Raw genomic sequence first — 14,569 nt, forward strand, 5'->3', positions numbered from 1 at the left:
TGGCTTCTCTGTGTAGCCTGACATGGTGGTTGTTAAGAGTGGTCCAGCATTTCTCTGTTCTCAAATAATATACTGTGTCCAGGTTGGTTCATCAAATGCTCTGCTATGCAGACTAATCCAACTTCTGTGGCTGGATTAGTCTGCAGTGCCTTGTATGTTCCTTGATTTGTGTTTGGGCAGTGCTGCGGTTGGTGGTCCCTATGTAGACTTGTCCACAGCTGCATGGTATACGGTAGACTCCTGCAGAGGTGAGAGGATCCCTCTTGTCCTTTGCTGAACTTAGCATTTGTTGGATTTTCTTAGTGGGTCTGTAGCTAGTTGGTAGGTTGTGTTTCTTCATCAGCTTCCCTCTGCGGTCAGTGGTTCCCTTAATGCATGGTAAAAACACATTTCCTCTGGGTGGATCTTTGTCTTTGCTCCCTTATCTATTGATAAGGGGTTCATACAGTAGTCTTTCCCTAGTCACACATATACTCTGTTCTTTACTTGCAGTTAGAAATGGCCAATCCAGCAAAAGATAAATTTATGAGTCTACTGATCCTCTGTTTTAGCTATAAACTGGGAGTACTTTACAGAGGACTATATGGAGTAAAAGTGTGTGGTTTTTATTTTATGAAGTATTTTGAACTGGAAAACATATGCTGATGCTTTTTGAGCCTGTCCTTCTATGTAAATCCCAGTGAATATAACAAATATGTTTGTATGCATTTGTGTGTGGGTGTATTAGAGAACCGTCGAAAATAGGGTTGTTTGCTACAAAATCATACAAATTTAATGTAAGCAATGGAAGAAGATAAAGGATAATTACCTTGGCATTCGGTGATAACGAATGCTGTCAGATCTGGTTAATCCATGCTTCATTTATCCTTCTGTCTCTGTATTGAAAAGACTTAAGTGATTACTAATCCAGTAGCATATGCAGAATTACACTGCCAGGATCTTAAACTTGAAGGGTTTTGTAAATCTGCAATTCAAATGGAGGTTGTTGTTTTGAATTAACAAGATTGAACATAATTACTGAATCAGGGACCTAATCATGTCCTCAGAAACACATGCCTAAATACTACATTTAAGAGAAATTAAAGCAGAAAAGCTAACTGGTTACATTCTAAAGGACTACAGTGATGCAATGTATGTGTCTTAATTCCCATTAGCTTTTAAAGAAACAGGTATTTTAAATTCTATATTGGGGTTTTTATGGGTCATTTGATAAGCACAGGTATTAGCAGAGCATCCTTGATTATTTATTTTGGTACTTTACTTGTTTCAGATTTTATAAGAAGGGAGTGTGACTTGTAAAGTGAGGAGCAATAAGAGACAGGATGTATAATAAACTCCATCCCAGTTTTAAAAATCTTTCTAAGACGGGTCAGGTCTGCTTAGTACTTGGACAGTGAACATTAAGTGGAGTAAGCTGTATTTCAGAGGAAGGAACTGGCAAAGCCACATCTAAATATTCCTTGTCTCAAACCCAACAAAATTCATGGGATCGCCATAAATCAATAAACAACTTGAAGGTATGTACACACATATTCATATAACTTAGAATTGAGAATATACTGTCTGGCTATGCCTAGGGTGACATAAGCTAGCTAGCTCTCTCTCTCTCTCTCTCTTTTTTTTTTCTTTTTTCTTTTTGCCATGCTAGCTTTCTCAGGTTTCCAATGTTGACATTGATGGCTTCCAGTTTTTCTGACATATACAGAGAGGCCTAATTTCATTATCTTTGACCTGCAGGACTGTGCATCATTAAGTCAGATTGAATGTCAGTGGCATGATAAGACACCAACAAACTCCCAGTTCAGTTTATCTTACTGGTTCTTGATTAGGAGGCCAAATTATGCAAATGTTGCACAAATATACAAAAAGATTAAAATGTCCTCATTCAGTCATTTATTTATGGTACTCTTGGATATAAGCCAAGGTTTGATGTTTTGTTTGTATGACAGTAAAAACCAGGAGATAATGCGGTATTTTCAAAGAATGCTTATCTTAGTTTCTCTCTTTATCACATGCTGATCCAGTAACACCCGCCTCTCCTCATGTAATCTGCATATAGATTATTCTTTTTTAATACATGCACTGCCAGCTAAATTGGTTGAATTTATACACTTACAGCCAAGGTACAGTTTTCCTCCTTGGAAATACAGCCTAAAGATTTCACTCCTTTCATTCTTACACATAGTTCCACCATCACAGCCAACGTTCAACTGCTGTTTCCATATTTAATATTTTTCAGCATCAGTTTCATGCAAGACTTAATCAGGGAATTATGTTCAGGGTCCCAAAAGCTTGTATACTGGTGATGCTAGCAGTACAGTTTTACAGTATTGATACAAAACAAGGAGTGATAATACTTGTCACATTCTGCAACTGATACTTAGGGCCCTATGTCCCAGGATCTGATCCCAGGTTTTCTGTTTATCCTAGATTATCTGGTAGTACGGACTCATATAATCCAGTTTAAAGCAGAAAACCTGGGCTCGGATCCTGGGATATAGGGCCTGTCTGGAAGGACCCTTAGTCTGAACAATCATTGTCATACAGTCTTGCAGAGGTGGAAGAAGTGTAGCCTGTAGGCCACAGGCAACCTAAAAAAAAACCCTTTTAGAGCCCTCAAAGTCCCAGAACTTCTTTAAAAAAAATTTTTAACTCTCAGAGCTTGGTTTTTGTTTTTGCCCCTGAACAACAGAAACAGTTAGACCCACAAAATCCAGTGGACCTATTCCCATGTAGCTTTAAAAGCTTTAGAATATAAAATGGGTTACAAAGGTCTGTGATCCTTCTCAGATACAATAATAGGTTTATAGCGTGCAGTTCTTTTGAAACCCATTGCTCTTCATGGAAGGCCAGGTGATTACAATGTAGTCCAGCATTGCCTTTGCCTTGCTTCAGTATCAGCTTTGCCCTTTCTTTGGGTGGGAAGATCAATCCATAGTACTTCATGCCTTAATCCCACTTCTATAATGCACTGTCTATAGGGCTTTCTTTGAATAATGTTCAAAGGTTACAGCTAGGGCAAAATGTGGTGGCCAGACTGTTATCAGGGGTATATTTTAGGGACCACATAACACAAGAAGTGCACTGGTTTCCTGTTTGCTTCTGAGCACAAATCAAGGCGCTGGTCTTGAACTATAGATAGGAACAGACTTTAGGATTAATGCAATTTGACAGCGCTTTGACTGCCATGGCTCAATACTATGGAACCATGGGAGATAGCGTTTGGGGGGCAACAATGATCTTTGATCAAAGACCTTGTAAAACTACAACTGCCATGATTCCATAGCATTGAGTCATGGCAGTCAACATGGTGCGAAACTGCATTAATTCTGCAGTGGAGATGCACCCCTAGTATCAACACCCCAATTGTAGAACTCTCTCCCAAAGAAGGCCATGTTATATCCACCATTTCATGTTTGTTTTGGCAGTTGCTACTATGCTACCTTAAAATAGATCTTAGAATTAGGTGTATCTGCTCTGGCTATTTTAAAAACAGGCTTTAGATCTATTGGTTGGACTGGTACTGTATTTATTTACTGTTGTGTGCCTTGTCCCAAGGATCCTAATGGGTCCAGAGGCAAATTGTTGTTGTCCAATAATAGGATTCATGTGGCTACAACCAATATGAAACAATACAAAAACATTAATAAAAGTAAAACTATAATATTTTATGGTAGTTCAATAATATATGAAGTTAAAAACATTAAACATTAACAATATTAAAATCTATTAAAAGACTTTTACAACCTTACAACCAAACCAAAAAAGCATTTAAGCATAGATGCTTTAATAGCAAATTGGCTGAAAACAAAACCAACAGTGATGTGGTGTCTGTCATTTCTATTTGCACCAAACTGACCAGAACAATCCCCAAGGGGACATAGGGGTGAAAAACAGCTTTCATTCTTCTACAGTGCCCACATCTCCAGAACTGCCTGCTTATAAAAGGGATGATATAATGTGATTCGTCTTCATTAATGCATCAGACTATTACCATTACATGAGCCTATAATGCATGCTGATGCTACAGAATGTTTGAACAGGTGTCTATATAGAATCTTGTCTTTTTGTTGCGTTGGTTTTCTACCGTATTTTCAGATGTGTGCTTACATTAATAAACTGCCAGCAGCCCATGGAAACATGACTTTTTGGGACTATAGCTTGCACATTTCCTTGGCTGGCTGGGTGATTCAGGAAACATAGTCATGACAGTCATTTTTCTAAGCTCTCTCTCTCAGTACTGAATTTCATAGTGGAATTCCTAAGAAATTCCACTCAAGTACAAATTGTTGCTCACATATGGAGAAAGTACATTGCATTCATTGTTTTCTATTTCAGGAGAAGTCATATCTTCCATTATTGTCATTGTTATGTCTTTCGGTGATAAATCCTCACAAAGCTATACACACAAACACACCCACTTATATAGGTCACCATGCTAGGGATTGTGGCTGCTGTTCAATGAGTTGCCAGCAATTTGGTGGAAACTGTTGCAAAGTAAAGGAATGGATAACAAATTAAGGATTTCATGGATGATCTTATAGTATACTCACTGAGTTTAGAATAGAGTATAAACATAGCTTGACAATGAACTGGAAAGATGGCGCAACAACCTCTATCTAATTGAACCCTTCAAAACCATAAATGCACTTTACTTGAAAGTATCAAACACTAGTTTCAGTATTATACAGTATCTTTCAGCCAGGCTTACTCCCATAATGAGGATTATAGCCTTCAGCTGGGTACAGATGTCTCATAGCAATAAAGTATACTGCATTGGAGGTATTATCTGTTCTCTGGAAAACAGTGAGACAATACTGAAAGGATTAGGTGCAGTACAATGGAAGGTGTAGCTGAAAAGCATACAGGTCTGGCATTTGATCTAGTCTAGATGACTGTCCTCACACATCAGTAACAACAAGCTATGCCTTATTTTACAAAATTGTTTTTAGTTTTTGCCGCAGCTGCTAAGCCACTTGGAAAGTCACAAAGTTATATCTATCACTATACAAGCTCAGAGCCTCTGTGAATTCATACTTACAGCATTCCTGACACATAAATGGCTACAGTAGAAAAGTTCAAAAGAGCGCAAGATTTCTCAGACCTGTTCTGCTTCTTATTAAAGATTTACCAAAAAACCACACAGCTTCTAGACTTGTATTCATAATGTATGTCAGTGGCACAGTTGTGTAGCCTTTCCTTAAGGCCTTGGGCTTGATTCCAGGTGTGTGTGTGTGGCTGTGCTTTCAAGTCAGCAATTGACTCCATGAATTTCATAGAATTTTCTTAAGCAAGGAATACCCATAGGTAGTTTTGCCAGTGTACATCCTCTGAAATATAGCCTGCTGCACCTCATATTAATTTATGGTTTCCCATCGAAGACTAGATCTTTTACCTTTAGGCTATTTGTGCTTTAAGGATCCTTGAACAGGATCGAATATTTTGCAGCACATGGTAAGATTTTCAATAGTCTCCCTGAACGAATGTGCCATTTGTACTATATTGTCTTGAAGGGATTGTGGTCCAAAATGTGGGCCACAGGTTTTTTAAAAAGAGCACATTGTATGTTATTCCGCTGATTAACCTTATTATGTCATTGTGATTCTGCTATTGGGAGATCTTCAGGTCTTCTGTGAACAGGGCAATTAGTGAGTTTCGTTCATCTTCTTAGGAGCAGTATTGGTAGGAAACTGTCATTCTGAATCACAGGCCTCAGGGCAGTTATTTGAAGTGCCCATGTGGGCATGCTTTCCAGATCATTTCACCTTGTTGGCAGCTTGGCACACATTTCCCTTGCATGCACAAGTTTTAAAAAATCTATCTATCTGCTTGTATCAATGCTAAACCCTTGGAGAACTGTCACTTCCTGGAATACATCACAAACTGCTGGATTGGGACAATGCTGCTAAAATATAGTTAGGCAAAATTTGTGGTGCATTTCAAGATACAAACCACCCACGCTTATTTGACAGGTCAGGGACCAGGGGTGCTGTCAAAAATAGTTGAAAAGAAGAACATATTCTTTTTTTAAAGCTTGCAAATGCAAGACTGAACACTCCATGCTACTGAATTGACTGTGTGAGAGAGAAACAGTGCACTGAGTAGATCAAGGCCATGTCTACACTGAACATTCTGCCCTGAATAGACCATGATGGTGGCCAAATTCTCTGTGGTGCCATGTGGATGTCTAGGTGGTTTAGCCAGGCCAAGACCACACCAGCTTTTTGGGACATCCCCTTGCCTCATGTCACCATTGCTGCAGACACACTGGCTAAGGAGCTCTCTGCGAGAGCCTGGCTATCACAGTGGTGTTTGCTGAGATCATGACTTGGTGCCCATGCAATCAACAAGAAGAGGGTAGAGTGACCCTCTATTTCAGTAGTTCTCAACCTGTAGGTCCCCTGGTGTTTTGGCCTACAACTCCCAGAAATCCCAACCAGTTTACCAGCTGTTAGGATTTCTGGAAGTTGAAGGCCAAAACATCTGGGGACCCACAGGTTGAGAACCACTGCTCTACTTGATCAGATGATTGAGTTATTCCAGCAGAGTTTACCACAACAACCAGGCTCTCACAGGGAGCTGCTTGGCTGGCAATGAGTGGCAGTGTCATGATAAGGACAAACCATTTCCTTCTCTATGCGAATCAGTGCAAGAGAAGGGTAATGTCAGCAGTGTGCATGTGAAGTATGGATCAGGCTGAATGGATCTCAATCCAGCTTTCCCCCGGCTGCAGACTACCAATGACACTCCACAGTATCTCTCAAATTTGCAAGTTCAGCTTCAGTAGTAAAAGGATACTTGCCAGATGTCATCATGCATTGTGAAGACTGCTGGTGCTAACTTCAGGGAGAATATGAGGGGGTTTTTTACTTGTGTAGACTCGTCCTGAGAAGAGGGGGCAGGGGAAGAGACATTGCATAGTCAAAAATGTGGTCTATGGCTATAATTCAGTTGAAAGAACAAGGAATAAAAGGTGAGGTGTCAAAATGCAAAGGAAATTGTGACAGAGGATAATAGAACTTCATTGTGTACACAATTATGTGTCAATTTAAGAGTGTGTGTACCATTTTAAGGTCTTTACATCTCAGAAGGATTTTATTGCATTGACTTTAACATTTGTAATTCTGCTAATTGGCCTGTGATCAGCAGAACATAACAATCTGCATAAGTAATGGAACAGTAGAGCCTCTCTAGTTTATCATATTAAACTACTCATGGGGAAAGGACTATAAATCAATTTATGAAACAAATACTTTTCTAAACTCTCCATTAAGTAAACAAACCACTAATGAAAGTGGGGAAGAACTTAGAATTAATATTAAACTACACGACTTATTTAATTATCAACTTACAGTTGGTAAAAAAAAGTCTTCTATTTACATTGCAAGGCATTAAAATTATTCAAACACAACAGTAAAAACAATCCTTTGCTTCCTGCCTACAACTGGGGATTTTCCAATTTTCAGTCTTGCACTGAGCTTGCAATGAAATCTTCTTTGCACAGCTTTCTGTGGATGAAGTAAAATAACAATTTGGCCATTGGCCTTAGAACAAATTATGGGTGGTTTGTCAAACCTTAAATGAACTTTGATTCATTACCAATATATTGTGATAGAGCCCTTGGTGGTGCAGTGGATTAAACTGCTAAGCTGCTGAACTTGCTAACCAAAAGGTTGGCAGTTCGAATCCGGGGAATAGGGTGAGCTCCCGCTGTTAGTCCCAGCTTCTGCCAACCTAGCAGTTCAAAAACACGCAAATTTGAGTAGATCAATAGGTATCGTTCCGGCAGAAAGGTAACGATGCTCCATGCAGTCACGCCAACCACATTACTTTGGAGGTGTCTACGGACAACGCCGGCTCTTCAGCTTAGAAATAGAGATGAGCACCAATCCCCAGAGTCGGACTCAACTAGATTTAATGTCAGAGGAAAATCTTTACCTTTACCATTATATTGTGATATCATATGTTGTGGTTTCTTCCAAAATGTTACAGGTTGGGTCTCCCTTACCTTGAAATGCTTGGGATCAGAAGGGTTTTCTTTAGATATCAGATTTTTTTTTATTTTGTAATACTTGCATTTGCATATACATAGTGAATGAGGGATGGGGAGAGGGGCTAGCAACATGTCAGTACCCACTGAATTTTTCCTCAAGGAGCTTTCCTGTTAGAAAGCAAAGAGGGGTAAGAGAGTAGAACCTCGCTTACAAAACTCCTGTGTAGAAGATACAATGTTTCCAGGGCATCTTGGATCTAGGTCAGTGGTTCTCAACCTGTGGGTCCCCAGGTGTTTTGGCCTACAACTTCCAGAAATACCAGCCAGTTTACCAGCTGTTAGGATTTCTGGGAGTTGAAGGCCAAAACATTTGGGGACCCACAAGTTGAAAACCTATGATCTAGGTCAATGATGGGCAACTTTTTGTGCTTGGTGTGTCAAAATTCACCAAAAAACCTAGCATGACTTGGGTGGTGTGTCACTTCGAGAAAAAAACCATGATTTCGCAATATGTATAGTTTAAATAACAAAAATGTATAATTGTAATATATAACTGTGTTTAATAAATCAAAAACTATTTACTACCATTATTTCCATGTACAACCATCTATGGTATCTCTTGCAGTTTCCACACTGATTTCTCTCTATTCTAGTTTCAATGTAGTCATGAAAAATGAATAATAATATAACAATGTAATGGTAATAATATGATAATATACTACAATAATAATAGAATAATAATTGAATGATATAATATATATATATATATAAATGTAATGTGCATAATTCCCATGGAGTAAACAACAAAACCACTGGACCAAATCATACCAAATTTGGCCACAAAAGACATATCCAATCAATCTGCATGCGGCAACGTGTCAGCAAAAATGGCCAGGCGTATCAGTGCTGACACACGTGTCATAGGTTGGCCATCGTTGATCTAGGTGGAAGGCAAGTGCAGAAGCATCTCATATGTGTGCTTTCTACATAGGCCTTCTCTTTCTTCCATCTGGTTCCTTGAATAAAAAGCTAGGTGGATACTGAATGTGTGACTTGCTCCCTTTCCTCAAAGATGGAAGTGTGAAGCTGACACTTGATTTTAGATAACGGGGGCTCAACTTACAGTTCCAAATACTTTCTTAAAACATTCAAAAAGTGCCTTCTAAAAATTGAAAGAATGTACAACATCTGCCCTTAATGTGAAATGCAACACAATGAAACCCCCTTAACATTGCTCTTGTATGAAGGGAGATCATATCAAGAAAGTGACTGTGGTCCGCCATCTCTATCTCATCCCTAATGATGCATTACCCCCCTACTCCTACTGTCCATGTGTTAGTATAGACAGTCCACCTGGTGAAGACTACTGTGCATTTTAGCCTGCCCATATCATGCAGCTCTCCTCCAAACACATGCTATATAATTTGTTGGATACTTTTTTGTATTTAGTCTCAATTTAAGTGTAAGTGTTCATTGTTTAAAACTCATCTTATCTTATAAATAGATGCCTCCAGGGTCACCTTTTGCTTTATAAACCTGTCCACAATCTAATGATGGCTTCAAAGACTCCTTTTTCTCTGTACCTCATCATGAATGGGTTGAAGACCTGGGATCTTTTTAATAGTGGTAACAAAATAGTGAAAGGGTTCCCTTGGGGAAATATCCTTTGCTCTCTATTCTTGTTGGTGTTTGCTTTATTGTTTGTTTGTTTGTTTGTTTGTTACTTAGATGCTACAAAGGCACCCAGAGCAGCTTACAAAAATGTTAGTTTTTCCTCAGGCTTACATAAGATCCATAATTATTACATAAATATCATATAAAACATAATATTACTGTGGCTGCCTCCCTCCCACTCAATGGCCAGCAGAAGGGCAGTCAAAGATGTTGGGAGGGGCTCTGAACAGCTGCTGGGTGTTACTTTCAAGTCATTTCCAAAGTATGCCAATGTTAAGACAAGCCTATCATGAGGTTTTCTTGGCAGGATTTGTTTGGGGTAGATGGGTTGTATTTGCCTTCTTCCAAGGCCAAAATCACCCAGTGGGTTTTCATAGTCAAATGAGGATTCTTGTTTGTACGTGCAGCACTGTATGTACTCAAGTATAAGCTGACCCAAATATAAGCTGAGGCACCTTATTTTACCACAAAAAACTGGAAAAACATATTGACTCGAGTATTGACATATTGACAAGGGTGGGAAATACAACAGCTACTGGTCAATTTCAAAAACAAAAATAGATACCAATAAAATTACATTAATTGAGGCATCAGTAGGTTAAATTTTCTTGAATATTTACATAAAACTGTAATTTAAGGTGGTAATAAGACTTTAATAAGATAAGACTATCCATCTTTGATTACCTATATACTAGAGTATTAGCCGACCCAAATATAAACTGGCCAGGACCCTCACTTGAGTATAAGCCGAGCGGGGCTTGCTGTCTGCAAGGATGTTGCCCAGGGGATGCCCAGATGTTTTGATGTTTTTACCATCCTTGTGAGAGGCTTCTCTCATGTCCCTGCATGGGGATGGAGCTGACAGAGGGAGCTCATCAACTCTCTCCCCAGGTTGGATTCGAACTGGCAACTTCCATGTCAGCAACCCAACCTTCAAGTCATCAGTACTGCTGGCACAAGGGTTTAACTCACTGCATCACCAGGAATACCACCTAAAAAGTGCCGAAAAACTCGGCTTTTACTTGAGTATATGCAGTAATATATGTCTTCATGCAGTTGAATCTAATTGTGAGTCTCTAGTTGAGTAGATCTACTGTATTTAATCATTTTAAAATACATTTTAAGTAGCAAAGCAGGAGAAAAATCTATTAAATAAATGAACTTGCCTTTGATTTGAGCTCAGTAGGTGAAACTGGAATAGGTAAGAATGGCTGATATTGTTGTTGCTGCTGCTGTGTGCCTTCAGCCCCCAAAGTAAACCTATCATGTGTTGTTGTTGTTGTTGTTGGCAAAATTGCTTCAGATAGAGTTTGCCATTGCTTTCCTTTTAGGATAAGAGCATATGATCTGCCCAAGGTTATCCAGTGGGTTTCCATGTCTGAGCAGGGATTCAAACCCTGTTTTTGGGCCAATGCTCAAATCACTACATTATCCTAGCTCTAACAACAGGAAATTCACACCAAATAGGAAAGTTGCTGTGGTGGATGAACATTTGGATACCGAAATAGGAATTTATTAATTCTGCCTTATACTAAAAACATATTTGAACTATATAAGTAAAGGTTAAAGGCACATTCTGTTCACAAGCTACTGTGAAGAGCAAGCATATGCTAACTTCTGTTTTAATCTTTGGAGTTAATTTCAAGGCTAGTAGGGCTGAGATGTGTGGTAGCATTTTGAATAAACATAATTATCGCCTCTTGTACAACATTATGTTCCTCAGTGAAAAACTTAGTATCTGCCTAAATACAAAGCAGAGTGTGCCAACAAGCAATCCTGTATTCCACAGTTATTGCCGCAGTATTCAGTGTATTGCTAAACAATTTAAACTGAAAAAGGAAAATAGGTCACCATCAAAAGAACTGACAAAAAGTACCATATGTGTAGTGTATTAATCTTTCTCTCACAAATTTCCCATCAAAGTATTCGGTGTTATTTAAAAACCTACAGATTTCTATCTAATATAATTTGTTCAAATTAAAGGTATCCTTTTATAGTTACATATCACACATTCAAGCGGTCTTCATAGACCTGTCAGCACCATATGATACTGTAAATCATTGCCTTCTCCTGATAAAAATATATAATATCACAAAGGATTACCACCTCATCCACTTTAGGCTTGTGATCCCTCCAGTTCTGGTTACAGAAAATGAATACGTCAAACTACTCACACTGACAAGAGTTTTGAAGCACAATACTACTGGCTTCACAATCGTATTAAAAAACAAAATATGGATAGTTGATGTTGCAATCCCAGGCGACAACAGGATTGAATAGAAACAACTGAAAACGCTGACACGATACGAGAATTTAAAGATCGAACTGCAAAGACTCTGGCACAAGCCAGTAAAGGTGATCCCAGTGGTGATGTGCACACTGGGTGCAGTGCCTAAAGACCTTTGCCTGCACCTAAAAACAATTGGTGCACTTAAACACAATTACCATCTGTCAGCTGAAAAAAGCCACCCTACTTGGATCTGCACTCATTATTCTCCGATACATCACACAATCCTAGAGACTTGGGAAGTGTCAGGCGTGTGATTCAATACAACAGCCAGCATAGTGATCTTATTTGCTGTGTACTAATCTTGTTGTGTATCAAATAATAATAATAATGATAATAATAATGGGATCTGCGCGCATCATCTGAAAATACATCACATAGTCCTAAACGCTTGGGAAGTGTTCGACTTGTGATTTTGTGATACGAAATCCAGCATATCTATCTTGTTTGCTGAGTCATACAATGTTGTTGTGTCAATAATAATAATAATAATAATAATAATAAACTTTATATCCCACCTATCTTCCCGAGGTAACTCAAGGCAGTTAACAACAAATATTGGCAAATATTCAATGACAAAATAATCCACCCCACCCTAACCCAAAACAAACCACATCAACATCAAAAGTAACAAATTAACAAGAATTAAATAATAGCATGACAAATATACAATTCCACAGCTTACATTGGGGAAAAAGCCAGAATCTAAACAAAGCAAAATAAGGTAAAATATTGGAATTTTTGCAGCCAGCAGCCAGCGTGACCAGATAGTTCCGCTCCATGGTGACTATACATGATATTCTATGCCTCCTCATCTCAATATGTTTGGGAACAAAAATAGGTTTTTAATTGTTTTTAAAAATCTTCTACAAACGATTTGAGGATTCCTCCCAAAATACATCCAGGGTTAATTTATTTTTCTTTCACCAGCTTCAACCTGTCTTTTGATTTCTATTTTAGTAGCCAAACTTGTAGATCTATGCTTTGTAACATGCTAAGGACAACAAGTGAGACATGGTCCTCTGCTTTCCGCTTTTCTCTGGGTACTACTCCTCATGCATGCTCAGTAAAGGATTCTGTAGGCAGCTGCTGTATGCCTTTTGTTTATTCAATATCCTTTGAAGTGGTGGAAGATAATTAGTAGATATGCATGCATTTGTGCAAGCTAGGCAAAGAAACTTAAGACCATTACAGTTGAACATGAAAATGTGCACTGAAATATACCTCCAAATGGAGATGGAATGTGCACTATGATTTACAGTCATTCAACATATATCTGCTGGTTCACCGTTGTTTGGAACCAATCATTTTGTGAGGAGAGGACAATGCGTTATAGTAAAGTTGTTTTTAAAATACAATCTGAAATACTATGGAGACTTTCTATGTACCGTATATATGATAGCAGGGACAGTCACTGCTATAAAATAAATAAGAATAAAGGAAAAAAAAATTAGCCCTTCTACTGCAAAGGTACCTCTTAGGTAAAGATAAAGGTTTTCCCCTGACATTAAGTCCAGTCATGTCCAACTCTGGGGATTGGTGCTCATCTCCATTTCTAAGCCCAAGAGCCGGCATTGTCCATAGACACCTCCTAGGTGTGACTGTTTCAGCGGGAAGCACCATTACCTTCGCACTGAAGCGGTACCTATTGATCTACTCACACTTGCATTTTTTCAAACTGCTGGGTTGGCAGAAGCTGGGGCTAATAGCGGGAGCTCATTCAGCTCCCTGGATTCAAACCGCCAACCTTTCGGTCAGCAAGTTCAGCAGCTCAGCAGTTTAACCCACTGAGCCTCTTACGCTTATGGGGGAAAAAACTAACAAACCCCAACGTATTTTGAACTAAATGTGTAAGATCAAGTTTCAGGGATACAGAAATCTTTAATATTCTCATGATCCATATACATTTAATCATTTGTGGCTCCGATCGAGAATTTGACATGCTGCGTCTTAAATCTGCTAGATGTTTGCTATTGTGAATGACCTTCTTACTGTTTTCTTGCAGGAATATCTTCAAGATTCCCAGAAATCATGTCAGTAGGATCACACTCATTCTCCCCAGGAGGCCCTAATGGGATTATTAGAAGTCAATCCTTCGCTGGCTTCAGCGGTCTTCAAGAAAGGCGATCCAGGCAAGTACAGATTTTGAAGCAAAGCTGTAAACTGAGGGTAATGTGCGTATACACAGAGAGAGCTTGGCCTCAGGGATCTGTTGTTTTTATCTTATTTTTATACTCTAGTGAAAGAACCAGCAAAGCCACCTCTTTGTAGTCCTTGGCTAGGAAAACCCTATGAAATTCATGGGGTTGCATTAAGTTGGCATGTGACTCGAAGGCACACACACATGCACACAGAGTATGCTTCTGTAATAAAACTGGCAATCGAAACTTCAATTTAAACAAACCAAAAAGGAGGAAATAGCCCCAGCTTTACTAAAGGTTATCTCTTTGACCTGTCTGGTTCTTTGACGCCAGCAAGCTCATCAACCTCATAGTTTTTAGAGGGTGGGAGTGGGGAATGATTTAAATGGAACAATTTTCCTTTTGCCTCCCAAACCCAGCCAAGTTTTGACCCTTTCCTTAGAGCTAAGCCAAACAGTCCTGTTTTGTTTCAGA

The 14,569-nt window shown here is 38.9% G+C and overlaps 1 protein-coding gene across 7 annotated transcripts in view; it reads left to right on the forward strand.

Moving 5' to 3' along the window:
* ripor2 (RHO family interacting cell polarization regulator 2) overlaps positions 1-14,569 on the forward strand; it is a 151,771-nt gene that overhangs the window by 88,857 nt on the left and 48,345 nt on the right. For all 7 annotated transcript variants that reach the window (XM_062980643.1, XM_062980638.1, XM_062980642.1 and 4 more), the window contains exon 2: positions 13,960-14,086. In XM_062980643.1, coding sequence (XP_062836713.1) covers positions 13,960-14,086 — 127 coding nt within the window. The remainder of the gene's footprint in view (positions 1-13,959; positions 14,087-14,569) is intronic.

This window comes from Anolis carolinensis, chromosome 4, assembly GCF_035594765.1.
Source record: "Anolis carolinensis isolate JA03-04 chromosome 4, rAnoCar3.1.pri, whole genome shotgun sequence".
NCBI classification, from domain to species: Eukaryota; Metazoa; Chordata; class Lepidosauria; order Squamata; family Dactyloidae; genus Anolis; species Anolis carolinensis.